The 21,177-nt window shown below is 45.3% G+C and overlaps 2 protein-coding genes across 5 annotated transcripts; one reads left to right on the top strand and one right to left on the bottom strand.

The window, feature by feature from the left end:
* Positions 1-436: 436 nt before the first annotated feature.
* On the top strand, positions 437-14,827 carry utp3 (UTP3 small subunit processome component). The gene is made up of 15 exons (XM_048254217.1): positions 437-671; positions 898-985; positions 3,402-3,458; positions 3,616-3,672; positions 3,802-3,901; positions 3,992-4,060; positions 4,519-4,640; positions 4,953-5,105; positions 6,275-6,376; positions 7,635-7,751; positions 7,982-8,098; positions 10,193-10,326; positions 13,735-13,804; positions 14,164-14,271; positions 14,500-14,827. Exons 1-15 carry the CDS (start codon positions 655-657, stop codon positions 14,587-14,589), a joined length of 1,401 nt encoding a protein of 466 aa, XP_048110174.1. The 5' UTR covers positions 437-654; the 3' UTR covers positions 14,590-14,827.
* A 1-nt stretch (position 14,828) lies between these two features.
* Positions 14,829-19,894, bottom strand: ppcs (phosphopantothenoylcysteine synthetase). Of its 4 annotated transcripts, none has more exons than XM_048254213.1 (4): positions 19,745-19,894; positions 16,411-16,939; positions 16,115-16,218; positions 14,829-15,777 (listed from the first exon to the last, which is right to left on the bottom strand). In XM_048254213.1, exons 1-4 carry the CDS (start codon positions 19,787-19,789, stop codon positions 15,457-15,459), a joined length of 999 nt encoding a protein of 332 aa, XP_048110170.1. In that variant the 5' UTR covers positions 19,790-19,894; the 3' UTR covers positions 14,829-15,456. The 4 variants fall into 4 exon arrangements, with proteins under 4 accessions (XP_048110170.1, XP_048110173.1, XP_048110171.1 ...); XM_048254216.1 differs by lacking the exon at positions 19,745-19,894 and adding an exon at positions 19,697-19,743; XM_048254214.1 differs by lacking the exon at positions 19,745-19,894 and adding an exon at positions 17,337-17,492.
* Positions 19,895-21,177: the final 1,283 nt, after the last annotated feature.

The raw sequence follows: 21,177 nt of genomic DNA, 5'->3' as shown, positions 1-21,177 counted from the left end.
AATTTATTTCTGTGTCTATGTCTGAATAGAATTATCACTATTCATTGGTTTTTTCTGTTCTCTTCCATTGAGAGGATTTTTTTGTATGCCATACCAGTCAGCAATTCAAATGGTCAAATAAAAGAGTTTATCGGTGTTATGACTCGTATTTATTGTGTCACTGAATGTCACAGTCACCATATGCTACCAAAGAGACGATTTGTCACAGAATGCAGTGTGTTTTTATGTGTATTTTCCACATAATATAATTGTACATTTTAGTATATACTGATTTATGTTTCATTTGTAAGACTATACTTTTATTTTTAGAGTGTGTAGCTGTAATCTTTTGTAACAGGCCTTTTTTCTCTCGCTGGGAGCATCGCTAAAAAATCGTCAATTATACTTCAAGCCAATCAGTGGCAGTAGAGTGCCTACTGCAAGAAAGGGAAAGGAAAACAGGAAGTGACGTCGTCTCCGGCATGGTGTCCCGTGGTGCTACACATGCCGACTGTTTTTTTTTAACTTAAACTAGTTTCGTTGTGTCTTGATTCAAGTGAAGAATACGTGCATGATTTGTGATCTCCGAGTTCTTTTCGTGTGGACCGATAGATTCATTCATTAAAGGAAGAAAGGAGCACGTGAGCAAACTAGTCTTTTAAGTCCCAAGAGATCATGGTCCGAGCAAGGAGGTAGGTGAAGCAAGTCTGTAGTGTAGCGTCTGTGGCGTGTTTCATATAGCTTCCTTTGAACTTTGGTAAATTGAGCGGACATTTGTTTTACAGAATTCCTTTGTGGTAAAAAAAAAAAAAGCAGCGCATTACACCTGTTAGCTCTCGCAGTGTTTTGCGATTTGTACGTAGCTTACATCTGCGTTATGTACTAGCTACACATCTTTCTAACACCTTTGATCTTCAGAACGGTGCGTAAGCCAAAGTCTCAAAAGGAACATCAGTATGACAGCGATGACGATGACGCATATGGGGACACGGAGGTTCCGGACAAGGTAACGGGTCACTTTCTGCGCTTTGGTGCACTGACCAATTTTAATTTGCGCTGCTGCTCCCATCGCTGTCTGCCGTTGTCAGTGTGGTGTGTATTGTTTCACACAAGCTCACACGTTACAGGCCACTTGGAGGTGCATACAAACAATATCGGAATTTTGGTTGATTTGACCATCAGTTAACTTCGAAATAGGCACTTTACTTTGGATAGACAAGAACAATATAGGAGTGATTGACGTCAGTAAATCGACGTTGTAACTCAACATTTGGGGCAGCCGTGGCCTACTGGTTAGGGCTTCGGGCTTGTAACCGAAGGGTTGCCGGTTCGATTCCCGACCAGTAGGGAAAATGTGGTTGAGCACTGCTCTCCCATGCCCACATCCACGGCTGAAGTGCCCTTGAACAATAATAATATTATAACGATAATACGATAATACTATTACTAAAGAGCAAAAGAAAGAGAGAAAGAAAAAAAATGAAGAGAGTAGAGGGAGAGTAGGCCTGTCTGAAAAGAGGAGTTTTTAGAGAGTAGGCCTGTCTGAAAAGAGGAGTTTTTAGGTGAGATTTGAAAGTGGTTATGGATGTGGAGTGTTGAATGTAGTGGGGCACAGAGTTCCAGGGGGGGGGGGGTGCTGAGTGACTGAAAGCTCTAGTCCCCATGGTAACCAGAGGTGGGGGCTGAGTGACTGAAAGCTCTAGTCCCCATGGTAACCAGAGGTGGGGGGCTGAGTGACTGAAAGCTCTAGTCCCCATGGTAACCAGACGAGCAGGTGGGAGGATGAGCTGGATGGAGGAAGAGGATCTGAGCGAACAGGTGGGTGTCTTGATATGGAGGAGCTCAGTAAGATACTGAGGGGCAGGATTGTTGATAGCTTTGAAAGTAAGGAGGAGGATCTTGTAAATGATGCGGTATTTGAAGGGGAGCCAATGAAGTTGCTGCAGGACAGGTGTTATGTGACTGATGGAGGGGGTTCTGGTAATGATGCGGGCAGCAGAGTTTTGGTCCAGTTGTAGTTTATGGATGGATTTGTCAGGTAAACCATAGAGGAGAGAGTTGCAATAGTCTAGGCGGGAGGTGACCAGGGTGTGAACCAGAATTTCAGCACTGTTGGGGGAGAGAGATGGGCACAAGCGAGAGATATTACGTAGATGGAAATATGCCGACCGAGTGATGTTATTGATGTGGGACTGGAATGACAAAGTGCTATCTAGGATGACACCCAGACTCTTAACCTGGGGGGAGGGGGACCCAGATGAACTGTCGATGGAGATGGAGAAGTAATTTATTTTAGAGAGGATGGATTTGGTGCCAATAAGGAGGAGTTCAGTTTTGTCACTGTTGAGCTTGAGAAAGTTTAGGGAAAACCAGGATCTGATTTCCTGAAGACAGTTGGATAGAGAGATGGGAGGGAGGGATGTGGTGGGTTTAGTGGATAGGTAGAGCTGGGTGTCATCTGCATAGCAATGGAACTGAATGTTATGTTTATGGAAAATATGGCCAAGAGGGAGAAGGTAGATAAGGAACAGAAGGGGTTCAAGGACAGAACCTTGGGGAACACCAGAGGAGAGGGGAGAAGAGTGGGATTTGAATGATTTGAGTTGGACAAACTGAGTACGGCCAGAAAAATACGATTTAAACCAGTGCGGGGGTGTATCAGATAATCCAAGGGAGGCTAGTCGTTCGATGAGAATGGTGTGGGAAATGGTGTCAAAAGCCGCACTCAGGTCCAGGAGGATGAGAATAGTTAAGAGTCCAGAGTCTGCAGCCGTGAGGAGGTCATTGGTTATCTTAACAAGAGCTGTTTCAGTGCTATGGAGGGGACGGAAACCTGATTGGAACTGGAACAAGGCACCTACAGTGTAACCCCTCACTGCTCCCCGAGCACCGCTGTAGCAGGCAGCTCGCTGCGCTGGGATTAGTGTGTGCTTCACCTCACTGTGTTCACTGTGTGCTGAGTGTGTTTCACTAATTCACGGATTGGGATAAATGCAGAGACCAAATTTCCCTCACGGGATCAAAAGAGTATACTTATTATGCTTATACTTATACTATATTTGGCACCTCCGATATGATTAGTGTTCTAAAGACGTCAAATGGCCCGTTATAGTTACCAAAATGATCCAGACGTGAAAACACATGGATGGCTATAAAAACGGTACTTTCATTATACGACAAAATACTTTTATAACCCTTGAGCCAGCTCCTTGTTATGTGATCTCCATGGCGATGCAGCGTTTGTTTGCACCTCCAACAGCATGGCGTACCTGGTTACCTCCATCAAATGCCCACAAATGCCCTCAAATGCCCACAAATGCCCACAAATGCCCATATGTTTGTGTGAAAGACTTGTGATGAGGTCAGCTTGTGATGAGGTCAGCTTGTGATGAGGTCAGCTTGTCTTCTCTTTTCCCCTGCAGCGCTCCGCCACGTACATGGAGGATAAAGTAGATGCATTTCACAACGCCAAGATCTCCGTAAGTCTCCAGCTGGTTCAGCAACAACGTGTGTATGGCTGGGTTGCCATGGTGCAGCACTGAGCGGTTTGTTTGTTTGTGTGATTGTTTGTTTGTTTAGCGGTCACTCTTGTCCAGAATGACTGATGACTACTAACTGTACTGTGTTTCTCTGCAGAAACTCCTGGCCGATGGGGTGCAGGAGGACAGTGAGCAGGAGGAGATTGATGAAGAGGTAGAGTTCCCTCACCAAGCCGTCAGGGTTTTACTGAGTCCGCTAAATGGCTTCTCCTCACCATGTTGTGTTTGTGTCGGGATGTTACTGAGTAAAAAGCTAACTGTGTTCTCCTGAAATCGTGTCCAGGAGGAAGTCATGCCTTTAGAGGTGCCGGAGTCCGAGGAGGAGGAGGAGGCTGAGGAGGAAGAGGACATGGACAGTGACCTCGAGGGGAAGAACCATGATGGTAGAGCAGCGATACATTTATAAAACATACACACACGCACACACTCGCACAGATAATGAGTAAACACACTCTTTAATTGGGCCCTTCCAGATCTCCCCAGTGACATGGCGTGGGGGCACAGGAAGAAGATCTTCTATGACACGGATTACGTCAGCACCAGTAAGTCACCGTTCACATCTGCACCTAAGAACTGGAGCTTCTGCTGGTTTATGTGGCTTTGATTGGGGCTGGTTGTGCTTGGTGTTAAAGACACACTAAATGTTTTTTGTATTCTAAAGAACAAATGAACATGTGCTATAATTATGTATTTGTGAGAGTTATTATTATTATTATTATTATTATAATATAATAATAACTATTAAATAATAATTATTAAATAATAATAATAATGTTATATCCACATGTTGTAGACAAACACATAATCAGCAGTAAGATGTGTGATGTGCACAGTGATGTTGCACACTAACTTGCTGTCAGTGTTTGATTGCTGTTAGTCCAGAAGCTTTTTCATTTCTGAAGTGCGTACTACATGTGAACGTCCCATCACCTTGTGCCCTTGTGCGCTTGTGACCTTGTGCGCTTGTGACCTCGTGCCCTTGTGACCTTGTGCGCTGTAGAGGGCCGGTCTAAGGAGGAGGTGGAGGCAGAGGACCAGGAGGAGGAAGAGGAGGCCAAGAACATCCAAAGACGCCTGGCAGCCAACCTCAGCGAAGAGGACTACGACCTCAACCTGCTGCAGGTGTGTGATGCTTTGATGAAGTAAGTGTGTGTGTGGCAGCGAACCTCAGCGAAGAGGACTACGACCTCAACCTATTGCAGGTGTGTGATGCTTTGATGAAGTAAGCATGTGTGTGTGTGTGTGTGTGTGTGTGTGTGGTAGCCAAACTCAGTGAGGGGGACTACGACCTCAACCTGCTGCTTGCTTGTGTGTGTGTGTGGGGGGGGGTACACTGTTTTTCTATTCATCATTATACATTCTGAATGTATCTTTTCTCTACTCTCTCTGTGTGTGTGTGTGTGTGTGTGGTGTGTGTGTGTGTGGTGTGAGCAGGAGTTTGCGGTGGAGGTGCAGGATGTGAAGCCGGTGGAGAAGGAGCAGCGCATCGTGAAGGACCTGAAGATGATGTCACAGAAGGAGAAGCTTAAACTGCTGAAGAAGGAGTCGCCAGAACTGCTAGAGCTCATCCACGACTTCAAGGCCAAGGTGTGCCATACACACACACACACACACACGCATGCACACACACACAGCCCCAGGATTCTGTCATCAAAGATCCTCCCAGAATGTCACATGACTCAGTTCACTCCATATAGAACACTGCTGGAACTTAAAGGAGAACTCTGGAACTCGGGCCAATTTTATCACAGAGCTCAGTTGATCATGTTCATGGAATACTGTCAGTCGGAAAAACGCAAGTTAGCCAGCTAGCAGCTAAAACAGCCAAAGTGCCCACAAGCTGTGCTATGAGGGCATGTACTAAAGCGGTGCTATGAGGGCATGTACTAAACGGTGCTATGAGGGCATGTACTAAACGGTGCCTTTGTGCCTCCTATCAGACTAAATGTCATGACAAATGCTGTGCAGCATGAACAGGGTTCTCACATGACGCCGCTGTGCATGAGCAGCAGCCTAGGCTGTCACATAGCAGCATGAATCCTGTGATTGTAGCCTAGGCTGTCGCATAGCAGCATGAATCCTGTGATTGTAGCCTAGGCTGTCGCATAGCAATATGAATCCTGTGATTGTAGCCTAGGCTGTCACATAGCAGCATGAATCCTGTGTTTGTAGCCTAGGCTGTCACATAGCAGCATGAATCCTGTGATTGTAGCCTAGGCTGTCACATAGCAGCATGAATCCTGTGTTTGTAGCCTAGGCTGTCACATAGCAGCATGAATCCTGTGATTGTAGCCTAGGCTGTCGCATAGCAATATGAATCCTGTGATTGTAGCCTAGGCTGTCACATAGCAGCATGAATCCTGTGTTTGTAGCCTAGGCTGTCACATAGCAGCATGAATCCTGTGATTGTAGCCTAGGCTGTCACATAGCAGTATGAATCCTGTGATTGTAGCTTAGGCTGCCCTCCATTGCTTCGCGTAGCCTAAAGTCCATACGGATATCAAACTCATGCCTTTTCCCATTTCCACAGAGACCAAACGTGAAGTTATTGTCCAAAATAAGGATGATTCAGCATTGCACTGTTTCTATGTTAATATAAGTGACTAACAACATGGAAGGTCAAAATGAGAACTGCAGCTGCTCGCTGCTGAATGAGTATGGAGGCCCACAGATGACAAGATAAATAAATAAATAAATAAATAAATGCTAAATAAAAACCTTTTTGTCTTTGTACACTCTGTGTGTGTTCCTTGCAGCTGACAGAGCTGAAGGAGGAGATCCAACCTCTCGTGGAGATGGTCAAAGATGGCCGCATCCACGCTGGCAAGGTGAGCTCATGCCCACTGTGTCCACTGCAGGTGCTTCACAATCCTCACACATTGGGTCTGGGTCTCCCTCCCTCCTCTCCTCTCCTCCCTCTCCCTCCCTCTCTCTCTCTCTCTCAGGGTGCTGACTCCCCCCCCCCACCCCCCCACCAAGGTGCTGACAGCTCCCTCACCAAGCAGCTCTAAGTGGTTTCAGCTCAGAAACACACACACACACACACACACACACATATATATATATAATACACACCAGCACGCATACACACACACACACACACATACACATATATATATATATACACGATATATATATATATATATATATATATATATATATATATACACCACACACACACACACACACACCACACACTGGGGCTCACAGGAAGTCCTCCTGTATATCAGGGTTCTATATGGAACATGCTCAGGAAGTCCTCCTGTACATCAGGGTTCTATAATGAACATGCTATTCCATTCTGTTCTATCATAACTAAGCTCAGGAAGTCCTCCTGTACATCAGGGTTCTATATGGAACATGCTCAGGAAGTCCTCCTGTATATCAGGGTTCTATATGGAACATGCTCAGGAAGTCCTCCTGTATATCAGGGTTCTATATGGAACATGCTCAGGAAGTCCTCCTGTACATCAGGGTTCTATATGGAACATGCTCAGGAAGTCCTCCTGTATATCAGGGTTCTATATGGAACATGCTCAGGAAGTCCTCCTGTATATCAGGGTTCTATATGGAACATGCTCAGGAAGTCCTCCTGTATATCAGGGTTCTATATGGAACATGCTCAGGAAGTCCTCCTGTATATCAGGGTTCTATATGGAACATGCTCAGGAAGTCCTCCTGTATATCAGGGTTCTATATGGAACATGCTCAGGAAGTCCTCCTGTATATCAGGGTTCTATATGGAACATGCTCAGGAAGTCCTCCTGTACATCAGGGTTCTATATGGAACATGCTCAGGAAGTCCTCCTGTACATCAGGATATATCATATAATACAAGTAATGTCATACAGTATATAGTCAGTAATGTCCTTACAGTATATAATCAGTGTGGTATATTATGTTAAGAGAATAATAATAATAATAATAATAATAATAATAATCTAGTTGATGCCTTGTGCTAACAGTATATAATCAGTATGGTATATGATGTTGTTATTAGATATAATAATAATCTAGTTGAGGTCTTGTGCTAACAGTATATAATCAGTATGGTATATTATGTTGTTATGATATATAATAATAATAATAATAATAATAATAATAATAATGATCTAGTTGATTTCTTGTGCTAACAGCTACTGCACCAACATCAGCTTCTACCTGGTGCTGAAGGCCAAGCGCGTCCCAGCACACAACCACCCAGTGATAGAGAGGCTGGTTACCTACAGAAACGTGAGTGTGTGTGTGTGTGAGGCTGGTCACCTACAGAAACGTGTGTGTGTGTGAGAGAGAGGCTGGTCACCTACAGAAACGGGAGTCCTGTCAACAGGGCCTCTACATATGGGCAGATAGACTAGATGGAGTTAGATTTCATAGTCTAGTCTAGTCTGCCTTTTATTGATTTATTATGTGTGTGTGTGTGTGTGTGTGTGTGTGTGTGTGATGCTGATGGTCTCTTCTAGCTGATAAATGAGCTGGTTACCGTGGATACCAGACTCGCCCCCCAGCTGCGCCAGCTGCTCTCAGGAGCCAAGAAGCCCGCGGGCACCAAACCCGTCCACCCACACACACACACCAAGGTAACACACACACACAGTGACCCATTCACAACAAGGTAGCACAGCACACACACACACAGCAAAACACACACCAAGGTAGTATGGCAGGCTATTCACACACACACACACACAAGGTTTGAGTACAAGGCTAATGTCTTATTGTGCGCTGTCCCTGTCTTGAAATAAATAAATTACATATTACACACACACACCAAGGTAGTATGGCAGGAGCCTCGGACTGACACACACACACACTAGTGTTGCACGGTGTATCGATACTAAAAAGGTATCACGATGCTTTCACGCAAAAACGATACGATTTCCGACGTTTTTAGAATCGATACTTTATTAAAATAATAACGTTCTGTGTCTCTATGAACTGCTGCTCTCACTGCTCCTTGAACGCATCTAGGCAAGAGGGCGTGTCAAGCAGGCAGCTCTGAGTGAGTGCGCGGGCAACGTCAACATATTTCTTTGCCGACAGTCCTCTAACCTGACTCTCCGAAATTCATCTGGCGAGAGTCAGGTTAACAGTCCTCGGCCTTGTGGATAAAACAAAAGGTGAAATCTGGAACTATTTCAAATACATCGCGAATATTGTAGGCAAGCCATCAGGTACACAGAGGCCCGTTTGTAAAATATGTTTCAAAGTCATTTAAAAGCAGTAGGCTACGCATGGAACTTGGCTAAACACCTCACAGACATATCCCGACATTTTTAAAGAGTTCAAAGAACGAATATGCATAAAAGAAGAATATGCTATAGAAAACACGACTAGCCTACATGGTTAGTGCCAAGTTCTTCATTTCTGTTTTAGTCTAGCCTAAGTGAAACGAGGTTCTCTGGAATAAAGCGAACCTTCCTTCATCAATGAATTTTGACGAGACATAACGAGCTGTAATCCTTTTGACGAGACATAACGGAGCTGTAATCATAGGGTGCTAACGTGATGAAAGCGCAATGCTCATGCCAGAATAACATTACCATAACTTGTAAACTATCTATTTCATGTTCGGTCAGTACTACTGGTAATATTTGTCATGGCATGTAGACTGCAATTTGTTCAATAATTATTGCCCAGATGTAGGATAGGCTACCCGAAATGCGCTAATTAAAGCCCACAGCATATAATACCACCAAAGCGTGAGTCCTAATAATAATAGCGGCTTATTGTTACGTGGGAGCAAATCATGTTATCAAAGAAATAGACGTAATGTAGGAATGCGCACAGATATATTGCAACAGGTAATGGTGTAGGCCTATCTGACGAAGACCTGAGTGGTTGTAACGTCATACTTGTACACTGGGCGCAAAGAAGACCATCCTTACATTTTTTTGACCCTTTGCAACTGTCAAAGAAATCCCATGAACACGGGAAGGCCTAGGGTAGCCTATACTGTACCTCAGATGGCCTAAAGATTAGGCCCCTCTGCATAGCATTCAGTGATTTGCATGCAGTAATTTGACCTTGATCTAGCCTAGTTTGGCTATTTACTTCTTTATTGCCAAAACACAACACGATGTAAATGAACTATAACGATCAATAAAGGACTTACTCACACAAAGTAGGCCTACTATTTTACTGACTATAAAAAATAATAATTATGTAAGAAGTTTAGAACCCAGAATTGACCTGCACACTACAAAAGTGCACCAAATTCAACACAAATGACTCGATACACTTGGAGGAGGTATGAGTCCTTTCTTTTTCAGATATTTTAGGATTTCGCCGTAGTATCGTTTCAGTATCGAGCATCGTGATATTTATGGCAGGTATTGTATCGAAGTCATAATTTTGGTATCGTGACCACACCACACACCCCACCACACACACACACACACCCCACACCACACCACACCACACCACACACACACAAACACACACAAACACCGAGGTAACATGGTGGGGTGTAGAAAGCCAGTGTGGGAAGTGTGGCTCTTATAGTTGGACCTGTGATGTCACTGTTGGAAGTGTTTGTGTGTTTCTCATGGTTCAATATGTGCATCCTCCTCTGTGTGTGTGTGTGTGTGTGTGTGTGTGTGTGGTGCGTGTGTATGGTGCCTGCGTGTGGTGTGGTGCGTGTGGTGTGGTGCGTGTGTGTGTGGTGCGCGCAGCAGTCTGAGGCGGTCGGAGCAGATGAGGCTGAAGCGTCTGATTCAGATCTGGATGAGGAAGCAGCGCTGCAGTTCTACAGAGGCCTGGAGGAGGGACTCAAACGCAAGCGCACAGCGCCCTCTGCCTGTGCGGGGTGAGTACTGCAGCTCCTCAGGCTCCTCACACAGCCCTGCTCCACCAGCTTGAACCGTTCTGAGAATTTTGACCAAGAATAAATTGCTTTGGAACCAGAACAGGTTGGGGTATGGAACTAATAATGAGTAGTCGTCTAACTACATGACTAGTCTTAGTCTAATCATGTTGACGGGACCATGGTCATATCATTATCTCAGCACATGCATGTCAGTATCCCCTGTTGATGATGCGTCCTGGTTCTGATCAAAACTGGTGGAAATGCGGACTGGTTCACTAGATGGCACCATTATAGAAATGATGTCCCTTTCCCCTGTGTGTGTGTGTGTGTGTGTGTGTTAGTTTGTTTAAGCTCTCATTGTAATTAAGTGTGCTTGCAAAGCAGCACACTTATTGTTCTTCTTAAGTTTTATTATTTTTCCCGTCTCCCTAATTTTTTGTCAGCTCTAGCGCCTAGGCCCTTTGAGACAGAGACACCGTTCCAACTTTAAAACGTCCGGTCAGTACCGTGTAAGTTGCTCGCGAAGATGATGTCAGGTGGGCGGTCGCTCGTCCGCCATATTGATTGAACAGAAAGCCAAACTACATTTTCACAGGTCACAAATTTGGTCCGAACGCTAAACTAAACTTGACGTGACATTATCCTTGGACCAAGCCTCACAAAAGTTACCAGAAGGATTTTTGATTTTCGAAAAGCGTTTGCCCATCACAGCCAAACTAAATCGGGCGGGCGTAAGTTCAAACAGGAAGTTGTCCATATCTCAGGAACACTGTCACATATCGATACCAAATTTTGTATTTGAACTCGGGACTCCAATGTGAGTGTGCATAAGCTAAAAAAAAAAAAAGAAAACATTCCAAAAGTTTCCAGCATTTGGCAAACCACCCACCCGTATTTGGTAACTTGCACCTTTCACATTTGCAGTTGTACTACTACCACAATGCCTTCCAAGTATGCACAACATCTCTGGGCAGCCTTGCCCAATCATGAAATCCTTGCTCAGCCATGGGATAGTATGGACTTACGAACTAAAATAGTACAAATGCCTACATCTGAACGCTAGGTGGCAACGTTGTATTACATTTCACTAAATGTGGGAATTAGTGTGAGCTTCACAAGTAAGGAAGGTGCAAATATTATGTAATTATCATGGGAAATTATTGGAAATGTGGGAATTTCTTGTTTATTCTAATTGCAAACCACACACATCCATTCGTAATCACACGTACACTTTTAATACCTGGAAGACTCATTTTGTTTATTTGATGTTGCCTAGCAACGCTGGGAACGGCCTTCAGAGCAAAGATTCTAGAACAGCGCTTCATTCAGAGAGACACGTTTTGAGTTTGTGGCCAAGTACCTAAAATATCGGTTTCCATGTGTATGTGATGGATGGTGTGCGTCCTTTATGAAGGTAAGTGTTTTATAGAGTTAGACGTAATGAGTCATGTTGTAGTGGTCCACATAAATGTGCCCCTTCTGTTATTAGAATGCTAAGCGGAGATTTAACATCATTCATTTCTTGTGTGGCTAGAAGTTAGCTAGCTATGTCATAGGAAAGAGATGTTGCTGTAACGTTATGGGATTTATGTTGCTTAGCGTAATGCCATGGTCATTTAATATGAGATGCTTGTACTGTGAACTCGCCACTCGTAACTTTAGGACTCCTATTTTTTTTTACTAAGAGTAATTCAGGAAGAATTTTAGCCCTAAAAGCAGCACCCGAGTCTGTGACTGCTTAAAAGAAGTCGCGAGGACTCCTAACTCACTAAGACCGATTCACAAACAGTTTTTTGTGGTGGCATTTCACGTCGCGATGTTTTGAAATGCGTCTACTGGAGCTTCCAATCGCGAGGGAACAATGTTGCATTGTAGGCATAACTAACTAAGGGATGCAGTAACACCACCAACAACAACCAAAACTAGCCTACTCATTGTCAACATGTACATTAAATGTAACGTTTCATTGTGAATCAAATTAAAATGTTCTCCTCTTTGCAAACGTAGGCATATGGTGACAGATTCATTTAATAATGTTGCTGCGTGAATCAAGGTAAGCGCGAATGAAGTGGCCACTTCTTAATGGGACTCACTGTATGGAAGTAAAATAGAGATGTTTCAAATAAAATAACTTAATCAGAATTCTAGGATATGCCCGCTTGACAACGGCAGATATAAAACTGGCCTTTGGCCATAGCAACCATCCATTTAGAACAACTGGCCTTCATGGCAACCAAAGATCTTAGCTGTGATGCATGTATACATGTAATGTGATGCAAAGTATAGAAAGGGGATCAAATATACAGAGACAAGAAATATAGTGCAATGTAGACAGTAGTATACAGTTGATTTACAGAAGGTGGTTTAGAGTAATATGAACCACCTTTATTCCTTTATTCTGAGATACATCTGAGATACAGATGCTCTCAAAATAATCCCAAACAGACATAAGGTCTTTATAGAGCAAATCCATATAGATTATCTGTCAAATAAACCAGTAAAACATAATTGGGGGATGGAATATATAACATTCACACTCATAGCTCATATTGTTTTTAAATAAATCCGTGAAAAAGTATCCTGACAAACAAGCAGCATTTTAATGCCTTGGTCATATTTCATAATTTCAATTCTTCTCTAAGTTACCTGATAGCCCAGTTTGAGAGGTGCAAGACACGTGACATTATTTATTATTGCAGCCAATCGCTGCTGTTTTATTTTATTGATTTGATCTTAGTCATAGAAGCTAAATTCGAAGGCAAGCCAATAGTTGAATAGCCCTTTCAAAGAGCTTTTGAGGTATTGCCACTGCTCCAACACTGAAAGGCACTGTTAGAATGCCTGGATCAAGCCAGGTTCAGCATAGCGTATGCCACTGTCTGCTCACGTTGGTGACCGGACCAGGGCAAGCACACTTTTGCAGTTCCCGCCGGAAATGCAGTCTAGTTGTGGAAATGATGTCCCTTTCCCCAGAGTGTGTGTGTGTGTGTGTTCTCAGTGTAATTGTGGAAATGATGTCCCTTTCCACAGAGTGTGTGTGTGTTCTCAGTGTAATTGTGGAAATGATGTCCCTTTCCCCAGAGTGTGTGTGTGTGTCCTCAGTGTAATTGTGGAAATAATGTCCCTTTCCCCCGAGTGTGTGTGTATGTGTGTGTTCTCAGTGTAATTGTGGAAATGATGTCCCTTTCCCCCGAGTGTGTGTGTTCTCAGTGTAATTGTGGAATGATGTCCCTTTCCCCAGAGTGTGTTCTCAGTGTAATTGTGGAATGATGTCCCCCCGTGTGTGTGTGTGTGTGTGTTCTCAGTGTAATTGTGGAATGATGTCCCTTTCCCCAGTGTGTGTGTGTGTGTGTGTGTGTGTGTGTGTGTGTTCTCAGTGTAATTGTGAAATGATGTCCCTTTCCTCAGAGCTGCGGAAGATGACGAGGCTGGAGATGAAGGCATGGAAGGAGATGCCAAGAGACGCATTACCTACCAGGTACCGCATCACACACACACACACACACACACACACACACACACACAGTCTGCTCCTGAGTATGACTAAACTTTTACTGAGAGTTACTGAGACATGAGTTTGTTGGTATGCATTAACTTGAAAACAACCCAGACGAATGCAATAGTCATTATCCTGCAACGTTATCGCAAGTGAACCTAGGGTCATTATCCTGCAACATATCCATATACACATCCGTACTCAACATTATGTTTATAATACTGAGTACGTGACTATGAGCCAGGAGTTTATAATGTTGAGCCAGGGGTTTATAATGTTGAGTATGTGACTATGAGCCGTCTATGGATTCTCACATACTTGTTTTGTTTTGTGTTCCAAAGATGGCCAAGAACAAAGGACTCACCCCCAAGAGGAAGAAGATCGACCGCAACCCTCGTGTCAAACACCGGGAGAAGTTCAGGAAAGCTCAAGTCCGCAGAAAGGGACAGGTATGTTACACGCACACAAACTCTTACAGAAATCTGCAGTTGATGTCTTTTGCATAAACACGTGACCATGACAGACCCAGCTGCATTGCCGTGTGTGTGTATGTGTGTGTGTTTGAGGTTTTTTTGCATTGCTCTGTGTGTGTGTTTGAGGCCTCTTCCTGAAAACTGAGTGTGTCCAAGACGCGTTTCTGAAGTGTGTGTGTGTGTGTGTGTGTGTGTGTGTTTCAGGTCCAGCAGGTGCAGAGGGAGCTAACCCGCTACAGCGGAGAAATGTCTGGAATCCGGGCCGGGGTCAAGAAGAGCATCAAACTGAAGTAGCCAATCAGAACCAGACATTGAGACCCCTCATCTTTTTTGTGTGTGCGCGCATGAGAGAGTGTTTACTGCGTGTGTGCATGCGCATGAGGGAGTGTTTACTGTGTGTGTGCACCGTGTGAACTTTGACCCCACTCTGTGTCTGCTCATCTGTGTATTGCGGACTAAGCTGCTGTGTGATCCGCTCTAGTCATTTGTATGACCATGAACAGAATTCCACATAAAGACCACGTGACCACCACTTCCACGGCCTCAAGAGTTTACTTTCAGCCAGAAGCGGTGTCAGAAACCAACCCGAATAAAACACATCCCACCAGATCTGAATAATACACATCCCAACAGATCACTCAAACACAGAGCTGAATAATACACATCCCAACAGATCACTCAAACACAGAGCTTTGCAGGGCAGGAGTCTCTCAGCCTAGTACAGCCATGTAGGATGCATTATATAAGTATGGGGCCAGGTAGGATGCAGTATATAAGCATGGGGGCATGTAGGATGCAGTATATAAGCATGGATCCATGTAGGATGCAGTGTGTTGGTATGCAGCCGTGTAGGATGTAGTATGCAGCCACATAGGATTCAGTATGTTATGTTGGTATGCAGCCATATAGGATTCAGTATGTCATGTTGATAGTCTGTGTAGGATGTAGTATGTCATGTTGATAGTCTGTGTAGGATATAGTATGTCATGTTGATAGTCTGTGTGTGGTTGACCCTGCGGAGAAGTTCAAGGTTCTGGAATGAGCTGGACAGAATGAGGGCGTGCCGGGGGTCATCAGAGGAAGAGCGAGCAGCCAGAGATGCCCACTCTACCAGGGGTCACTGTTGCCCAGGCCAGTTGTCCTCCGGCCGGGCCGGCCTGCTCATCCCTGCAGCATGAAGTCGTGATGAGCGGCGGCGAGGTTGCTGACGATGCGCTCCTCGATCTCCACATTGTGCCGCGCGTCCTCGTCGGACAGCTGCAGCTCGTGCTGCTCGTGCCGCGTCACCACCACCACGTAGCCACGGCGCGTGTCCAGCACGTTGGCCACCACGGCCTGGTGACGGTACGTGGCCAGCGCGCGCCGGGCCCGCTCCAGCAGGATGCTGCAGTCCGTCTCTAGCTTGAAGGAGATGATGAAGGCCTGAGGCGCCCAGTCCCGCACCAGCGGAGACAGCATCTTAGGGACCATCTTCATGCTGATCTGCTCACCACACACACACACAGAGAGCATCTTAGCGACCATCTTCATGCTGATCTGCTCACCACACAGGACCGGGGTGGACGTCAGACACACACACACCTACTCATAACAATCACTCTCTACACATACCTGTTCCAAACATTTACACTACACACTCCTGCTCTAAACACTCCTTGTGTGAGGTCACTGAAGATGCACTCAAACAACAACCCCATGACAGAGTTGGAGGCCTCCACACACACACACACACACTCCCTCCCTCCCTCCCTCCCCCCCCTCCTCCGCCTGCCCTGCGACCCAACTGGGCCAAAGGAGGCGTGCTACAGGTACAGCTCACCTGAAGGGGTCCGTTAGAAGACTGGATCTTGTGCTCTGGCATCTCGGACGCCGGGATGTAGAAATCAGACACGGCAGCAGCCAGATAGAACATGGCTTTAGAACCTGCACAGATAGAACATGGCTTCAAACTATACTTGTATATATACTATACTATATACCTATACCGCTGAGGGCTTACACACACACACACACTTACATTATAAACACATGGCTCACACACTCAACTCACCTATACCGCCGAGGGCTTACACACACACACACATTATAAATACCAGGCTCACACACTCAACCCACCTATTCCGCTGAGGGCTTGCGCTGCAGCTTTGAGGAGATGGAGGTAGTCGGACAGCGTGCTGAACTCCACGGGCAGGAGCAGTCCCGCGGCTTTCACCGCCTGGTAGCGCGTCAGCACGGCCGCGATGTTGGGCAGCGCGCTCTGGTCCACCACCACGCGGGCACACTCTGGCTCCGCGGTGAGCGCATCCAGCAGGTTGATGCCCGAGTAGAGCCGGGTGTACGGGTACAGGGAGCGGTGCCGATGGAGGAAGATCACCGCGTAACCAGCGTCCAGGAAGTACTCCGCCGAGGAGGCGCCCCTTCGGCCGCTGCTGAAGTTGTCCAGGAACCGGACAGTTCTGGACTCCAGAGGCACTTTGGTTCCGCCTGAAGTGATGAGAACGACTCGGCGTCCAGCCACTCCGTGGCGCTCTGCGAACTCTGCCATCCGACCCCTCAACTCCTCCACTTGCGAGGGCACGGCAAACTCCTCCGCCAGACTCCCCTCCGCTGCGCCTGACGCGGACGGTTTGGCGTCTGCCATGGCCTGTTGACATAACACGACAGCGTAGAAGAGGTGACATCGAATACTTCGATCTATAAAGTCTACAGACAGTGATGACCAGCGAGTAAGTAGGCTAAAGTTCACAGACTATAAAGCTCAAGGTGAACTTGAATTGAAAACACAGTGAAATGTCACACACTAAAGTTCGAAATTAACAGGTGTCATCCGTCTAGTATGATTTGACTACGCTCACACAGTTTTTATCAAAGACGTTTACGAGCTAATCCCGTCAGAGAGCATGTACAACTCACCTAAACCATGCTAGCTGTCCACAAACAAGGAAGTCAGGCTTGGATTCATTAAAACGCTAACATTAGCTACACATTTGAAGAAGCGTGCAAGGGTACTTGTCATTTTCATTCAGTAACCATGTCCTTACTTGTTAGATGTATCAAGATCACGGTGTTGTCACTAAAGTGTAGTGGTGTTTACTTTCAGATACTTCAATCCCAGAAATAAGTTGGTTGCGCTATTTTGCTAGCTCTCTTGCTGCAACCATAGACAGCAACAGACCTGCTTCGGAAGTTTTCTCATTGCACGCCTGTGATGGCTGGGATGGAGAGTGAAATTTAATGTCACTCCTGCAATGGAGGGCAACCGTACCGCCACCTGCTGTACTGGAGTCTAACGACAAACCAGGACGTCATTACAACCACTGGGAGGCGCTATACACTCAACCTTTTTTTGGAAGGCCTCGACCTTCTCTCTCTCTTCAGGTCGAATCCCACTCTTGCCTTGCACCCTAAGAGCTAAGCTAGAGGTTGCCAGGGCTGCAGGCTACAGCAAGTGGGGTGCAGGCTACAGCAAGTGGGGTGCAGGCTACAGGAAGTGGGGTGCTCCTCCGGAAATGCTTGTGCGCGTCATTGACACAGGGTCCCAGTTGTTGGGGAGCACACGAAAGCCTCCATGTGTGCGCTAATAACGCAATTCTTGTCAAGAGCCGTTAAGGACCCCAGACTTGGGAGCATGTCACAGACTTAAGGGTCTCTTCTTTAAGGACCCCTTGGTTGATAGACACTGCAGAGTTACCCAATACCAACCTACAGATCAACTAAAACAGTGTTACTCTAAACCATTAGACAAACAACAATCAGATAGATAGATAGATAGATAGATAGATAGATACTTTATTGATCCCCAGAGGGAAAATTCAAGAATTCAATCATGTGTAGCATGACTGTTTCCCACGTTATAAAAACAAATTCATTATTCATCAAATCTTTTATCTTATCTGGTCACTAGTATAGATCATAACTCACCATAGATCATAAACTTCAAGGTTCAAGATTCAAGAAATGTATTTGTCATCTGAGTGAATGTACAGATAGGACTAACAATAATGAAATAGGCGTTGCAGCAACTGTACAAAGGTAAGGAGAGGATACTTTAATATAGCCTGCTATAAAAGCATGCCAGTCCATGCTGGGTGTCACTTAAGTATTCATGGTCAGCATGACCTGCTGGATAAAGCTCCTTAGTCTCTTAGTTCTGGCTTTGAAACAGACACTTTCCAGAGGGCAGCCATTATAAAAAGTAAACAAATATGCTACTACTATTGTTGTTGTTTTTGTTTGTGTTGTTGTTGTTGTTGTTGTTATGATGAAATTCAGGCTTGTTTGTTAGGGCTTATTCGAAAAAATATGTATGATAGAGGCTAGTGCTGAATGTATGATGGAACTAGTTAATGTTGCTGTCTACAGTAAACTGATGCGCTGCGTGATACAGATTAACATTGCGTCGTTATTCGTCTCATGCCTAAAAGTAGTTCCGGAGTTTGAGAGCAGCGCGGAGCGTGCGTGTAGTTCCCGGATGTTGGATGGTGAGAGAAAGACGAACTGGAAAGGCGGAGAAGCCGAGGGACGCCACGGACACACCGGTTAGGGGACAGCGGCCAGAGCCCACCAACAACGGACTGCAGAGACTCTTTAACTGAAAGAAAGGAAACTTTTCCCGCTATTAAACAGAAGATAGGGGAGGGGAATTTATCTAACTCCACCTGGACTGATCCCGAACAGCAAGACTGCCAGTTGACACAGCCAGGGTAAGTGTAACGTTAGCGTTCAGGGGGATTGAAGTTGAAGTGAGGCCCGTGAAATGGACGACTTTCAGGCGGAGGTGGGTCTCACTGAAGTGTTGGGGATTGAATTTGGATGACAGGCCTCAAGAGTTTGAGAGTAGGGCAGACGGGGACACCACAGGTAACGTTAACGTTATGGTTTCAGCTAAAACCTCAGTTAACTTACCTGAGCTTGCGAGACAACTATTTTTCAGCTAGCTGCCGAATGTTACACGTCTAGCAAAGGTTAGTTAACGTTAGCTCAATGGTAATTTACAACTCCAGTAACGTTAGATGGGTGGCCTTTTTTTCAGACCACTTAGCGCGTTTTGCTGTTTGCGGTAAAACCTAAATCCTGTTGGCAATATTATGTCAAAGATAGCTGGCTAGCTACAGTTAGCCAGCTAACCTAGCTCACGAGTTAAATGATATTGTCGTATTGATAGCTTGACATTATGTTGATGTTGATTTGCTGTCTGAGTTAGAAAGCCAGTTGTCTGCTGGTCGTCTTTTGTAACGTTACCGCTAATGACATGTGTTTGTTTATTTTCACATTGGCCGTTGTTAGCTAAATGAAACCATTAGTTTGTGAATCAGCTAACGTTACGTTAGCAAATAATGTTGGTGAGTGTGCTTTAACGTAACGTTACAGTTGACAGTTGCTTACTAGCCAGCATACACACCTTTTAGCTCACGCTTTGTGCCGCTGGAAACCAGCTAGATAACGTTACCTGGCTGTCTGGCTTTTTCTTTCGTCGATGTCTGCGGTAGGACATAGTGTAACATCAGTATTATTTCAACAAGATTGTTAGCACACCGAATATGCTCCCGTGGTGAAAACCTAGAGCTAACGTTAACGTTTGCACACCCTAATTAAGTTAGGTCGCGAGCTGGCCAGATCATCGCTAGCTAGCCCTTTTTCACTAGCTTGCTCGTGCGTGTCATGTTTCCCGGTGGAAAGCTAACGTTGTAAAGTTGAACTGCCTTCAGTGGTGATAGCATAATGTTGCCGAAATGACAGACTTGGTGGGAAATAAGGCTGTTTGGTGTTGTTTTTTTGTCTGTGTGAGATTGGTAGCTTGTTAGCTCCAGTCGGGTAGCTACTGCAAGAATAGACACCGACCGTCTCGTCATCAGCTGGTGGAATGCGCCCCGCTGTCTGTCAGTGCCGTGCCTATTGGCTTGGTGGGATTTTCCCTGTTTCTCAGCCGTAACAGTATGCCTACATGTGATAATAAATGGTGGAATTAGTTTGGACAAATATGCACACACGATTTGCGTGGAGAGGCGTGGTTCTGTGGTGGCGGTAACGTTACAGTTATTTATTTATTCCAGTCATTGACATTCCGACGAAACCAATGCCAGCGACGCCCCCTTTTCGCGGGAATTCTTTCTGCGCACCGGAGATAATGGCTTCATTGGTTTGCAACTCAGTAAAGTTTTCTTAATTATTTCTATAAGGCAGGAGAAAGACACTGCTAATTACTTATTGGGGAAACGATCTGGCGTCAATTTCAATAAGATCAAAGTGCTGTCCGAAGTTGTTAAATTGTGTTCTTTAATTCGGGGATGCAACCTAATGGCTATGACTGTAAATGTTACCCTACCAGTGAAATATTTCATGACACATTAGTCAGTAAACGAAATATAAGTGCAGAGAGACTGAAGATGAGTATTTAACCACTCTTTGCTGTTTCGGCTGTCAGGGGAAGTTGGCAAGTTAAAGATCAATATTGTCATTAGTACAGTGTATGGCGCGAAAGGCGGGTGTTAACTGGTGCTTCGTTTGTCTGCCATCCATGCCGTCTGGCGTGAGGAGAAAATAATTGAACTGTTATTAACTTGTTACAACACGTCTGCGTGTTGCCATGTTGAACGCCTTGTCTGTGCAGAGTGCAGCCGAGTGAACGAGCCGCGAATCGTATAGGCACAGTTGTTTGTGTTGTTATGACCAAGGTGATGAAGGTTTCGCTGCGGAGCTAAACGAAACGGCTGGGTGCGCGCGGCTAACGCTACATCTTCGAAGGCTCCAATGGAAGGCTGACAACGAAATACCTGGAAAGAATGTGGCGCTGGAATGCGAGGCATGTAATGTCATATTCAGAGCTGCACTTGGTGTCGGTCGGGAAGAGATTTGCCTCTGGTAGCGCAGCCTCGCAGAGAC

The sequence above is a fragment of the Alosa alosa genome, chromosome 10 (genome assembly GCF_017589495.1).
Source record: "Alosa alosa isolate M-15738 ecotype Scorff River chromosome 10, AALO_Geno_1.1, whole genome shotgun sequence".
Classification (NCBI taxonomy): domain Eukaryota; kingdom Metazoa; phylum Chordata; class Actinopteri; order Clupeiformes; family Clupeidae; genus Alosa; species Alosa alosa.
The sequence above is the reverse complement of the archived record's forward strand: the minus strand, read 5'-3'. Positions and strand labels throughout refer to the sequence as shown.

Coding starts and splice junctions, on each gene's coding strand:
- ppcs (XM_048254213.1), bottom strand. CDS start 19,789: ATGTCCTACCGCAGACATCGACGAAAGAAAAAGCCAGACAGCCAG. Junction 16,219..16,410: donor GCAAGCCCTCAGCGGAATAG/GTGGGTTGAGTG, acceptor CTATCTGTGCAG/GTTCTAAAGCCATGTTCTAT. Junction 15,778..16,114: donor CTTCTAACGGACCCCTTCAG/GTGAGCTGTACC, acceptor TGTGGTGAGCAG/ATCAGCATGAAGATGGTCCC.
- utp3 (XM_048254217.1), top strand. Junction 3,459..3,615: donor TTCACAACGCCAAGATCTCC/GTAAGTCTCCAG, acceptor GTTTCTCTGCAG/AAACTCCTGGCCGATGGGGT. Junction 13,805..14,163: donor AGAGACGCATTACCTACCAG/GTACCGCATCAC, acceptor TGTGTTCCAAAG/ATGGCCAAGAACAAAGGACT.